Source organism: Astatotilapia calliptera, chromosome 5 (assembly GCF_900246225.1).
Source record: "Astatotilapia calliptera chromosome 5, fAstCal1.2, whole genome shotgun sequence".
NCBI lineage: Eukaryota > Metazoa > Chordata > Actinopteri > Cichliformes > Cichlidae > Astatotilapia > Astatotilapia calliptera.
Window position 1 is genome coordinate 23,247,139 of NC_039306.1, and position 13,431 is coordinate 23,260,569.

Here is a 13,431-nt window from a genome sequence, read left to right on the forward strand (position 1 = left end):
AACAATTCATAGGACACATTTTTCATTTCAGTGAAACACCACTGTACAACTTTCCACTTTAAGAAAACAAAACTAAACTTCAAGTTCTTCTTTCTTTGACCTCTTTTTCTACACAAATGCCGGAAATGTGTGGGTACTGTTGCTGAGCAACTACTCACATAATTTGGAGCTCATTCTGTGTTTATGTAAATAGTTTTCTCTGGAAAACTTCATCCAAGCCTTGGCAGCCACTTGGGAGAATTTTGCAGAACTCTTGATTTTGTTGTCTTTGTACTGGATAAAAATATTCTACTAAATTTTTATCCAAATGCACCAAATAAACCAAGAAATGAAACAAAGAAACAAAATTTGTTTCTCTGTGTTAACGGGTTTTCTCTGTGCTCACTTAGATTGCGGGCTACGTCAACCAGCCGATGGTGGACGTGTCCATCCTGCAGCGCTCCTTGGCCATCCTCGAGAGCATGGTTCTGAACAGCCATAGCCTCTACCATCGGGTGGCACAGGAGATCACCGTGGGACAGCTCATCGGGCACTTGCAAGTGTGAGCACACACACACGCACAGGGGCTTCCTGCGCTCTGAAATGGGGGAAAGTGGAGGGTATAGGAGTGTGGGGTGACTGGATAGAAAAAGTTGCTGTGAGTTTTGTTTCTGTTTATGTGGATGGTATGGGTGCACAGGCGATTCCAATCAAACAGCATTGCTGTTATAAGATTTTTGTTGTTGCTGAGAACTCCCATGAAAAGATCAAAACCAACAAGTTAGGAGGACACAAAACCCCCCAAAAGGGGGTCGAACACAGGACATGGAGAAAGCATACAACCTGAATACACAGGGTGGGCAGGGTGACTAATTGGGGGAGGGGGTCAGGGAACACAGAGGAAGGAAAACAGCTGAAGAATCACGCAGTAAGTAATGCTGAAAACACCATGAACCAACCAAACTAACCAAAACTCAAAGAACTCCTAACCAAGAACCTGACGCATAGTGGTGATGGAAACTACTTTTACTGCATGTATCAGGCTGCCAGTTTCGTTATAATCAGATGAAGGAATGCCTGGTGTGAATGTTAGTGGTGACATTAAGTAGTTAATTTGCTCTGTTTGCTCAAGTGTCAAACATAAGGCCCGGGGCCCAGAATTGTCCCGATGCAGACCTTTCACTTAAGAAGAAGGCAAAGAGAGCATAGATTTTCATATGTTTTACAGCTTTTCCTACTGATAAAAACCTGCTCCATGGCCATTATTACTGTTCTCACAATTTAACCCCAAACACTTGGGCTTAATTCTGTTTCTTACATATATCTCAGGGATTAAATGTGTAGATAAACGTATTTTCACTGACAGGATGGGGAATTTCACTGTTCTGGCCCATTTAGGATCAAAGTGGGCTGTATGTGGCCCACGATGTAAAATGAGTTTGACATGCCTGCTCTGGTGAGTTTTCACAGCAGCACGACTACATATGAGTCACTCGCAAAATCAAATCAAATCTCTGTGCTAGTTATAATGATGATACATTTTGTGTTATGAACAACAGTGGAGCCCTATGAAATAATGAAAATGAATCTTCTTCTTTTGGATACTGCCTTTAGGGGGCGCATCATCTGCCTCCATGTCACCCCTGTCTCATCCTCCTCTCTCACACCAACCCTCTGCATGTCCTCCTTCACTTCTTTCATGAATCTTCTCTGTGCTCTTTCTCTTTTCCTCCTGCCTGGCAGCTCCATAGTCATCATACTTTGTCCAGTATATCCATTATCCCTCCTATGTACATATCCACATCATATATGCCTCACTAATAATATTAGGTATAAGATCAAAAAGCATTTTCTGTTACGATAAACTCAAAGTTGGTTTTGGTCTTTTTATTGGAGTAAAGCCAAAGTTTAGAAAAATGTCACATAGCAAAACTAAAGACTGGTGCAAAGAAGACGCTTCTAAAAATCCTGCACCCATCCCAGGTGTTTGTTTTAATGGTAATTAGACTATTTTTTTATGCAGTTAGCCTGTAGTTTTGTTCCTGTGTGGAGATTTGCAGAGCATGCTACTTCTAACTGGTTGTTGCGCTGCTGGATATTCCTTCAGGTCAAACCAGGAGATCCAGACGTACGCCATCGCTCTCATCAATGCTCTCTTCCTGAAGGCACCAGAGGACAGACGGCAGGTCGGTGCACTGCACTAACAGCACAGAGACAAGGACCGACCTAACAGACCTAACTGATATACTAATATTAAATCTTCATATTTCATCCTAAAGAAACATATGTCTACATAATAGACATTGATTCATAACATTTGTGGTGTCAGAGACCTCATGACAGTGGCTCACCGTGGTTTCTAATGTGCGCACCAGTAGGCCAATTAAAGCTAATTTCACGAACAGACGTCTGTCTGCCAGCTGTCACGCTGTGGATTCAGCCATCGCTGCAATGACAGTCTCACTCCAGATACTTTCCTTTGAAGTTTGTACATTTGTTTTGCTGTAGTTTTTCCAGAGCAGCTCAGTGAGGTTAACTGGCCACCCATCTGCAAGCGACTGATGGTTGTTTGCGTCTTTTAGAAAAAGAAGGCAGAAAACAGAAAACAATGAGTTTTAAGAAAGCAGCTTCTTTCCATTTAAGGACTGTTCCCAATGTTATTCATGTGTAATATATCACATCACATTACATTGCATTTCTATTTCTATTTTCAGTTTTTAAGTTGATTCAAGGAGATTCGAACAAAAACAAATTGAATCTCGAGTATTTTTGTTGTTCAGATAAATGTACAAATACCGAAGATGGAAGTGTTTCTGTCCCACCTGTCACCGCCATCCGTCCTCTCTCTCCTAACTCCAGCATGCTTCAGAGTTTAACCTTGTTTAATACACCTTACATGCAGTTGTGTGCTTTTCTAAATTATTGTTCTCCATGTAAACTTTGATTTGCAGTTTATGCCAGAAATTGTATTGTAACATAGAAAACACAACATTTCTTGAAATAATGTCCTATAATAAATGTAGTAGTACTTACAGTATGTAGACGTTTTCTACTCGGTTTGAGCAAAACACTTTCTAACTACAGGCAGTCTCACAAACGCATTCATGATCTTAACCTAACAGTCACACACTCAATTGGGCAATTTGGGGTACTTTGAGATGCATACTAGAGGAGCTGGGGATCACACCTCAGGCCTTCCAATTAGTTAAACAACTTGCTTTACTTCCTGAGTTACAACTCTCAATTAAAATGTTTTAACTAAGCCAAAGAATTTAGATAAAACTAAAAAAAATATTACTTGTTGCTGTCCTCTGTTAGTACAAACCCTCCATTTACACAAATCGACTATATCTGTTTACATTTTTTAAAGGATTTTTCAACAGCAAAACATGACACCTTACATTTTTTAATATTACATTTTTAGTTATTTTTAGATTTAGTGATTTTAATTGTTACTAAGGCTGTGCAGCTGCAGATTTGCAACACCTGGTTTATACTTAAAGTTTCCCAAATGCAAAGGTGCTAAAATCCTCATTCAAAAATTCAAGTGTACACTCAATTGTATTTAATCTCAAGATAAAGTATTTTCCTTAATTTACTGTGAAGTGCACCAGTTTTGTTTTTGCCGTAACAGGAAACGGTATGCAAAGGGCTTTTAATGTTCATTTATCTCCAGTTGCTGTTGTTGACCACTGGAGGGCGAAGTGATTATACTTAGAGAAACAGCAGAAATGCATCCTGTGTTTAGCTCGCGCTGTGGCATTACAGTAATTACCGTCTAAATGCCAGTTTTCACCTCATTTAGCAAATACGCATAAAGTAGCACCTCAGCTTTTAGATATGTAGATCTCTCCGCATCAGTTTTCGATGTTTTTCTTTTTTCTTATAAAAGAAGAGAGGCAGGGAGGAATCAGAAGAGACTAACATGTTTACAGTACACACATGAGAGCAGCCAGTAAGCCTCAGTGATTTGCATGTTTAACGGTAGTTCTAAGCATCATCCTGCTACTCTGTGGGTTGATAAATCCTGCCGTGGGTGATGGTTTATAAACGTACTTTACGTCTGGTGCATTAGGTGATGTGTGACTGCTGATTTTTATTTGATGCTGTTTCATGTTCTTATTTCGTTGCATGCTGTGACGGTGATGTATCTCATGGTCCATGTGCGTGCACGTTTTATTTCCATTACTGTTACACCCACACTACTCCTCCCACTCTGAACCTGTAGGAGGAGTATACTAACCCGCTGGAGCAGCACCTCACCGTGAGTACACATCCCTCTTTAGCTCATATCATCTTTTCCACCTCTCTTTCACTGTCTGATCCTTTCTGTGTCATGGAAAGCCGCTGCATAAACCCTCAAATTAAGCCAGAACCATAGCTTGCTGCACCAGCAGACAGACTTGTCACCGACTGTGAGATATTTTACAGAAGGTGCGAAGGCAAATGGTTTAAAGCATAGATCAAAATCTAGCTTTAGATTATTTCTCATTTATCCATAGGTCGATGTCAGTAAAATTATCATTGGGTGCGATTCTAGTTTGTAGTAAATCATCTTTCCTAAATTGATTTTTGTGGAGTAATGTCTGTCTTTACCCTCAGGAAATGGCAAGCTCTTTGGCTCAGAAACACCTGCGCTCCATCATCCTCAATGTGAGTATCAAGTCTGAAACTCAGACACTAAAACGTAGCAGAGCTTTCATTTGATGGCTGTTAAGCTTTCCAAGTACTTTAAACAATTCCCATTGAAAGTGTCAGGAACTATTTCCAATAAAACTCCCGAAAACCTTGGTGATACACAATACTTGCTTTCATCCTCCTTTGAGACTTTACAGTGTTGGCGTTTGGTGATTGTTTCGACCCTTGAACAAAGAGCTGGTCACAATTTGGAAACTGGAAAGCTTTACTCACTTGCAGGGCTGTGACACAGAACCAGCAAATGTGATATGGGGCCAAGTCTATGAAGTGGAACAAAATCTCCTCTGAAAATGATTCCTTTTGGCATTTGTCTGAAAGCGCCTGGTTGAACTGGCTGCAAATGGCTGCAAGTTAGGAAGTGCTGCACTCAAGCCTCCTGGAATAAGGAAATGTCCTAGAGCAGCTCCACCATTGTGCTCTTTCATGCACTGTTAGTGTGACCTGGTTATCCACTAGATAAATGTCTGTGCTATTTTATTTTTTATTGTTATTTCAGACAAATTGTAATCATGGTGCTTATCTTGCTTCTAATTAGAAAAATAATACAATTCATTTTTGTTATATTCCATCAGTAGCTTTGGTTTGTTCTGCTTCATATGATATGCTGCTTGTTTACAAATTTGCAGCCATCATAAAGGCTCAGCTAAAATCCCTCTGCTCCTCCTTTCCAGCACGTCATCAGAGGAAATCGACCAATCAAAGCAGAAATGGCACATCAGTTATATGTGCTGCAGGTGTTGACTTTTAACCTTTTGGAAGAACGGATGATGACAAAAATGGATCCCAATGACCAGGTAAAAAAGTGGAATAATGAATTTTGTGCTCATTTCCATGTTGCTATGCAGTGGTTTGTGTGATTTGAATGTAAAGTAATCTGATCGTCTGGAGCATGTTTAAAGAAGCAACATGTTCAGCTGAATGGAAACAGCAGGATCCTGAAAAAGTGTAATTAGAGACACCCTTCTACCAGTGACGTGTGCACTGTCAGAGCTGCTTTAAGTGTAACAAGTGGACCAGAAAATTAAAGTTTTCCTGTATTTTTTTCCACTGCTTGTTTACAGCCATTCACTCTCTGCCGATTGACTTAGCCTTTTTGCCTTTTTCATTTCATTCCTTTGCAGCTGTGTGTTCCTGTTTATGCTAATATGCTCCAAACATGTTATTTTTTCTCTCACAGGCTCAGAGAGACATCATTTTTGAGCTACGCAGAATTGCCTTCGATGGAGAAAACGACCCCACTGGCACAGAGAAAAGAAAGGCCATGTACACCAAGGATTACAAGATGCTGGGCTTCACTGTGAGTCTCCGCTAGAGATTTCAGTTTCTTCTGGAATGATCTGGAGGTTGAAATCGACCCAGTTTGGTGCAATTCTTTCTGTCTCTTCACTCACATTATCTCTATTTAAAATGCAGAACCACGTGAACCCAGCTATGGACTTTACCCAGACGCCACCAGGGATGCTGGCTCTGGACAACATGCTGTATCTAGCCAAAGTTCACCAGGACACGTACATCAGGGTCAGTGCTGGTCTCATGCATGACTTTGCCGAGTTTACAGAGCCACCAAAGTCTTCCACAACACGTTAACACGTTTCCCTACTCATGACAGATTGTTCTGGAGAACAGCAGCCGAGAAGATAAACACGAGTGTCCTTTTGGTCGCTGTGCCATCGAACTTACTCGAATGCTGTGTGAGATACTCCAAGTTGGAGAACTGCGTAAGCAGCTTTGCATATGTTGCTGTTGTATTTCAGTGTCACTCTATCCCTTAATGTTTTTTTTACATTTTTGTTAAATTTGATATTGAACTTGCTCCTCGATTGCAAAATGGTGTGATATGGAAGAAGTGTGTCTCCCTCATGCTTCATGTTTTTCATTTAGAAATCTTTTCTTCTGTGTAGCTAATGAGGGCTGCAACGATTATCATCCCATGTTCTTCACCCATGACCGGGCATGGGAGGAGTTTTTCTGTGTCTGCATCCAGCTGCTTAATAAAACTTGGAAGGAGATGAGAGCCACAGCTGAGGACTTCAACAAGGTCAAATATTAACATACACAACACATTTACATGTCAACATTTCCACCCTAGACAACCTTTTATATCATTTGAAATAGTATAAACCATACTGCCACATGTTAGACCATGTGATTGATTGATTGGTTTATAGATGGATGGTGCAATGGTGCAAGCCTTTTCGTAGAGCCACTTATATGACAGCCATTACAAACCCCAAATACTACCTTTTCAAACTCTGTGAACTATTAGTATAGTTAATTGTGTGTAATTAAACTAAACACAGATAATATAGTCAGATTGTTTGAAGTTCCTGGGAATAATTGAAATGGAATTCTCTGGGTTTAGTTTAAAATACATGTTTAATTATATTTACGTAAATTTAACTTTATTTATCTGTGTTGTGGAGTAGAGAGAGTGTGTGACTCCTGAGGCTCTGCCTCCCCTTCTATTTGTATTTCCTATTCTACTGCTAGAAACTCAAAGAAACACAAGTAAATCTGAGCTCTGAGACTAGAGTGCTTTCTTTTGGCTAATATGTTATTGTAAAGTCTTTAAGATATCACCGTGCCGATCATTTGATCTGATCATGTGAAAATGAAGGCAAACTAATATGGGAGAAATCTGATCTATTTCCAGTCCCTTTAGACTGATTATTTTCATGGTAAAACTTTCTTTGAAGTAGAGTAACTCCACACTCTCTCGTCCTCACCTGTAATCATGCACCTTGGACTCTGCACTGTTACCCGACACTGCTCTACACGACACAGCTTCAAGTTACAATACTGGATTAATTCAGTCATACGTATTCAAATACATTAAGTTGGTAGATAAGAATATTAATGTGTTTTTTGTATCGCTCTCTACAATAATAAAAACGTAGTAGCTTGACCACAGTCTTGTTATATAATATAATTAATATTGTGTTGGTTGTCAACCCTACTGAGTGAGTTTGTGTTTTGAACAATGTCACTTCAAAGTGCTGGTGCACTGCATTCAAGCTAGAAATACTCAGCAATGGAGGGAAATAAAGAAGAAGCAGAATGTCTGTTTGTGTTTTGTCTTTATTTGATAGTAGCAGTAGAGGTAGATGGGAAAGTGTCGGAGCAGGTCATTTTCGTACACGCCACCAGTCGATCACAGGACTCGGCTGCTGATGCTGCTCTCATCCATGTGGTTGGTGTGGATGCTAACTACTTGGTTTGCCTCAAAAACAGAAATTGTTCAGGAATGTGTGCTTTGATTTTTGTAATCAGATTCACCCAAACAGTGAATATTCATGACTTTGGTGATCCCCACGACTTTCTCTTTTTTCAGAAGAACACATGAATTCCTCTCTGTTGGCGAATCATTTTGGCAGTTCCTTAACTCAGTTTTTTCTCTCTCCATCATTAGGTCAAGAATTTTACTTTGTACAATATGTCGGCAAAAAATGTTTGTAAAACATAGACCTGTCTATGAGCCATGGCTGTACTTTCCTTCATTAGCTAATTTTCAAGTGGTAATCTGAAATAATTAAGTGCTAATTATGGAAAAGTCACCACGCTGACATAACCTAACTAAAATGATGATTTAACGAGACGGTACGATTGTAAACACGAGCACTCAAATGTCATACCAAGTGCAGTGATGTTGAGTACAGTAGGTGCTCATCATTACCAAATACACCATCCATCCAGAGCGGACTGTGTTTGACAGGTATCACTGTGAGGAACATCAGGCGTAACACTGACACACAAAACTGTAGCTGCTGTGTTCTGTAATGTGTGACCGAGCAGCTCACTGGAGCAAACAGTTGAAAGGTTTTCGGTTTATTAAATAATGCATGACAGTTACTACCTCGAAAGACATTTAATGAAATGAACAGGGATACACAAAGCTGTTTTGTGTATAGAGTGCTTTAAATATTAATACCTTTTAAACATATTTGAGTCAGCAGTTTTAGCTTCTTCCCTGGGGAATGAGGGTTCATTAAAAGCCAGTGTTACTACTCTACTGTGTACTGTACCCATGTTAGCATTCGGGAGAGTATGTCATCTTTTCTTACTCGTCTTTTGTGTGTATGTTTGGTTAAACCCTCACCAGGTGATGCAAGTGGTCCGTGAGCAGATCACCAGAGCTCTGGCCATGAAACCGTCGTCCATAGACCAGCTGAAGACTAAGCTGCGAGGCCTCAACTATTCAGAGATTCTGCGTCTGCGACAGTCAGAACGAATGAGCCAGGATGATTTCCAGTCTCCACCCATCATGTCAGTTTGTGTCCACACTACTTTTCTTTCTCATTACCTGCCTTGAGAATGTGGCTGTAATTTTTTTTTCCCCCTTTGCTTCGCAAGTCTGTCAGACTGTTGTGGTGTCTGATCCTAGAAACACCTGCTGCACTTGGCGTTACTGCAAAGTCAGGGCGAAGGCAGTTTTGAGTTCTTTGGGTTGTGTGTACATGTTTGGACATTTTAGGACACATGTCAACATGATAGCATTAAAGATATGACCATGAAGCTTTACATTGTTGCTGCTGATGACAAAATGAAGGTCAAGAATAGGCGGGTGCTGGAGGTAAACCTCACTCGCATAGTGTTTCCCAGAAGAGGCATCTCTTTCGTCTTTATCTGGTGGACAAGCCAACTCTGTTTATAAAGCACTTTAAAAACAGCAACCACTGTCTGAAGTGCTAAACATAAGAATAAAAATACATTATAATAAAATATTTAATAAATGGAGAAAAAAATTGGCTCGAAGCCGAGCAGAGGAGGTGCGTCTTAGGAGCAAATTTGAAAATGGCCAGTGAAGAGGCCGGTCCGATGTGTAGTGGCAACGAACGCCACAATTTGAAAGCTGCACCTGCAAAAGGCTTGTTCCCTCTACACCTCCACGCACAGAGTGGAAGCTGATTGGCTGAAAGACCCGGCAAGAAGAGGATTGGACTGCAGTAATGGTGTCTGTATTGAGATTGATAGCGTGGGAAAATGGTAGTGATATGAAGAACAGACTAGCAGCTGAACACCCAGGAAAGCAGGCAGATGAGTGATTACAGATCTTCCTTATTGAACTTCAATAAGGAGGCACAGGCTTCATTTTAAAATGAACTCAGAGCAGTGAAGATAAAAGAGGAGTAATGTGCTGACTCTTCCGTGTTCCAGTTAAAATTCAGCAGTTGCACCAGCTTGAAACGAGACAGGGAGCACTCACCAATGTACAAAGACAGAGCTGTGATAAAGGCATGGATCACTGTTTTAGAGTGACCCATGACCCATATAGCTGCACTGCTCTGACTGTCCAATCTTAAGTCATTCTCTGTCCTAAAACCCATGTTTGTCACAGTAGGTGCCACTGGGCCCACGAAAACATGGACTTTCCCACGATGCTTGTGTACTCGGCTGTGGTCGCTAGAATTTGAGGAGTTTTAAATCATATCCGAACTGTGTTCTTTGCGTTTTTGTGCTGCAGTGAGTTGCGGGAGAGAATTCAGCCCGAGATCTTAGAGCTCATCAAGCAACAGCGACTCAACCGGCTGTGCGAGGGAAGCTGCTTCCGTAAACTGGGCAACCGTCGAAGGCAAGGTACAGTACAGCATCAGAGCAATCGCTTTGCTCTTATGAATGAGCGCTGATTGTAAACTATGCACCTTGTCCCCTTCTTTTATCTAGAAAAGTTTTGGTTCTGCAGACTCTCTCTGAATCACAAAGTGCTGCACTACGGGGACTTGGATGAGTCACCTCAGGGTGAAGTGCCTTTTGAGCTACTCAGTGACAAGAGTAAGACACTATAGTGGTTCCATCTGCCTGATAATAAGTCTGTCATAACACAGACAATGACACTGTCACCAGCGGAGCACGCCGCGTCCGTCACAAGGCTGACCTTAATAGGTGAATATGATTATGTGTTTGTTTCTTCTGTTTTTCCCCAGTCCCCGTCTCTGATATTAAGTCTGTGGTGACAGGGAAGGACTGCCCTCATATGAAGGAGAAAAGTGCTCTAAAACAGAACAAGGTAGTGTCATTTTCTTTCTTTTTAATTGCCATTCTAGTCTCATAGCTGCCCTTTAATTCTGTGCTGCCGCTCGGTGTAGAAACTCTGTTTGACCTGCTGATTCCCTCAGGAGGTGCTGGAGTTGGCCTTCTCTGTCCTCTATGATCCCGATGAAACACTTAATTTTGTTGCACCCAACAAATACGAGGTAAGCTCATATGTGCACGATAACACGACAGCTGTTCTTCCTTTTGTTTGGCACATGTGAAAACTTAAATCCGCACTGATTAGTATTTCTATTATTAAAACCTGGTTGTTTGTGTGGCGGGCTTGGAAAGAATTAGCTTTAATTCCCCCTGAATTGCACATCCTTGTGGAACACTTTAGCATCATTAACTTCTTTACTTTGTTTTACAGTCAGCAAATCTACTGATTTGCCTTAGTCTCACAGCTCTCATCATCCTCATTTCCAGCGACAGCAGGCAGCTGAATAAGCTCTGACAGATTTGCTGTATGTTACCTTCCCAGCACTAAACGGCAGACAGATAAAGTTAGCAACCAGCTGGTGAACACAGCAGCTAAAGAGCCAGATATTTCCCTTGGCAATTGGTGTAAAGCAGAATGTGAGTTAATATTGCACTTACTTTTGCCAGGTGGATGGAAACACTTCCAAATGAAGTCCAAGTTGTTCGGTGTTTGCCACTTATGTAAACTGTCAGCTGTTTGCTAATACATTGTCTATATTGACTTTAAAATGTGATAAAATGGGTGTTAATGCAGGTTTTTTTTATTATTGTAAAACAAAAAAAATATTTCAAAAGTAGCGTAAGAGGCTGGTCCGGGTGTTCGTTGTATAACTTTCAGCTAAAAGTCTAAAAGCTGCTGTCAGAAATCAGCTAATATAAAAAACCAAAAAACTCTCCTTGGATGTTTTCCCTCATATAGACTTGGCTGTGTTTCACCTTCATGTTTCTGTGTGTCCATATGTGCAGTATTGTATCTGGACTGATGGGCTGTGTGCGCTGCTGGGCAGAGAGATGGGCAGTGACCTGACACGCAGTGACCTAGATACTCTCATCAGCATGGAGATGAAGCTCCGCCTCCTCGACCTTGAGAACATCACGATCCCGGAAGCGCCGCCTCCTGTGCCAAAGGAGCCTAGCTCATATAACTTCACCTACAACTACAGCTGAGATGTGTGTGTGTGTGCGTGCGTGTGTGCGTGTTTGCAATGCATGCATGTGTTTGTCAAGGACGAATATGCTCAATTTTTTGATGAATTTAGCGAATATGTGGAAAAGGCTGATTTTTTATTTTTTTTATTTTAAACATTTCAGAACCTTGGAGGCTTTTACTTGTTTGTGACGCTGGATAGGAAAGATATGTTTTATTGCCTGATAGAGAGGTCAGAAGTCAGGGTTTGGTAGAGAAATGTTCTCCCGGAAGAGCTGAAAGAGATGAAATGAGAGAATCTCATCTGTCGGAGCGTTTCAAGCAGACTGCAGATTTTCTCTTCTTGTTGTTTGCCATATAAAGGTGGACATGAACACAGATGAAAAGATCAAAATCTACAAATGAATGTTTACATTTTAGTCCAACTTGAAGCATGAGACACTTGCCGTTTCCACGGCAACTAAGAACGAAGTAGCCAGTTTTAAATACTGTGTTCACTCCGATACTGCCTGCTACTCCATGTGTACAGATGTACAGTACAGTGTAATCACTTCCACACCGTGCTCCTCATCGTGGTCTTATTAATATTAATATATCTCATATGCAATGGATTAATTTAAAAAGGATTAGACATGTGAGAAAGCTTGAGATGTAAGATGTATAGCGCAGAAGCAGGTAATGTGTAACGATGTTCCCTTATTCACTTTGTTTTGTTTGTCATACATGGGACAAAACGTTTATCAGTAGGAATTATAGCTTTCCAGAGTCCAAATGATAATATAGAAAAGAGATGGTGAGGTGTAACTAAATTTTAAAAATGTTATTATAAAAGACCAGAAAACTGACGTGTGGTTACATTTGGGAAGTTGGAATATTTGCATTTAAGCATTTTCTTTTTCTTAAGGGTGTCGGGTGATTAATTATTCAACCAGCCATTTCAGCTCCACACATGATGACACAGTCGTATATCTGTTGTGGCTTCAGTTAACTGAGTAGCATTGATGCTGCTTCTTTCTTCACACCACTACACTCTTTTCATAGGCCTGTTACGCAGTGTGAACGTACTCTACCATATAAAGGATTAATGAAATTGTTTAAGTGTTTCTTGCCAAATGTAGGTGTCTGTAAGTGTGTGTCTGTGTGTGCAGATTTTTTAAGTCTGTGTGTGTTTTTGTATGTTGAGAGACTGAGGGCAAAATCTCTATATTTAAGGTCACGCTGCTTGTTAAAGTCGGGGTCAAAGCCCTGACATCAAACACAATTAAAAGACATAAATCATGTGAACTTTTTTTCAATCATAGTCACTGCATTGCCTTATCATACGCTCATATGTTGATAATGAAACACTACAACACACTAAGATATGCTTATATATCTGCTCATATGAAGAGTTCATAAGTGTTGTATAAGCAAATAATTATTTATAGACACAATATAACACACTTCTAATACTATTTCATGTCCACATATGTTAATAGTTACAATACTGTGCAAAAGTCTTGAGCAATCCCTCACTTCTTTATATGGACCCAGACTTGCTAGTCATTTTTAAAGTGGTCTTGAGCAATAGTTCTCCATCCTTTCTATCTTTGTCTTTT

At 40.5% G+C, this 13,431-nt stretch overlaps 1 protein-coding gene across 6 annotated transcripts in view; it reads left to right on the forward strand.

Annotated features, from left to right (window-relative positions):
• Window positions 1-13,113, forward strand: part of elmo2 (engulfment and cell motility 2) — a 21,772-nt gene extending 8,659 nt beyond the window's left edge. For 3 of the 6 annotated variants that reach the window (XM_026168220.1, XM_026168218.1, XM_026168221.1), the window contains exons 9-23: window positions 390-541; window positions 2,087-2,165; window positions 4,208-4,243; window positions 4,582-4,632; window positions 5,349-5,471; window positions 5,855-5,974; window positions 6,091-6,195; window positions 6,287-6,395; window positions 6,579-6,715; window positions 8,777-8,940; window positions 10,139-10,251; window positions 10,339-10,446; window positions 10,599-10,681; window positions 10,791-10,868; window positions 11,653-13,113. In XM_026168220.1, the coding sequence (XP_026024005.1) occupies window positions 390-541; window positions 2,087-2,165; window positions 4,208-4,243; window positions 4,582-4,632; window positions 5,349-5,471; window positions 5,855-5,974; window positions 6,091-6,195; window positions 6,287-6,395; window positions 6,579-6,715; window positions 8,777-8,940; window positions 10,139-10,251; window positions 10,339-10,446; window positions 10,599-10,681; window positions 10,791-10,868; window positions 11,653-11,853 (1,659 nt within the window). In that variant the 3' untranslated portion in view covers window positions 11,854-13,113. The remainder of the gene's footprint in view (window positions 1-389; window positions 542-2,086; window positions 2,166-4,207; window positions 4,244-4,581; window positions 4,633-5,348; window positions 5,472-5,854; window positions 5,975-6,090; window positions 6,196-6,286; window positions 6,396-6,578; window positions 6,716-8,776; window positions 8,941-10,138; window positions 10,252-10,338; window positions 10,447-10,598; window positions 10,682-10,790; window positions 10,869-11,652) is intronic. The other 3 variants (XM_026168222.1, XM_026168223.1, XM_026168224.1) reach the window with 3 other exon arrangements.
• Window positions 13,114-13,431: the final 318 nt, after the last annotated feature.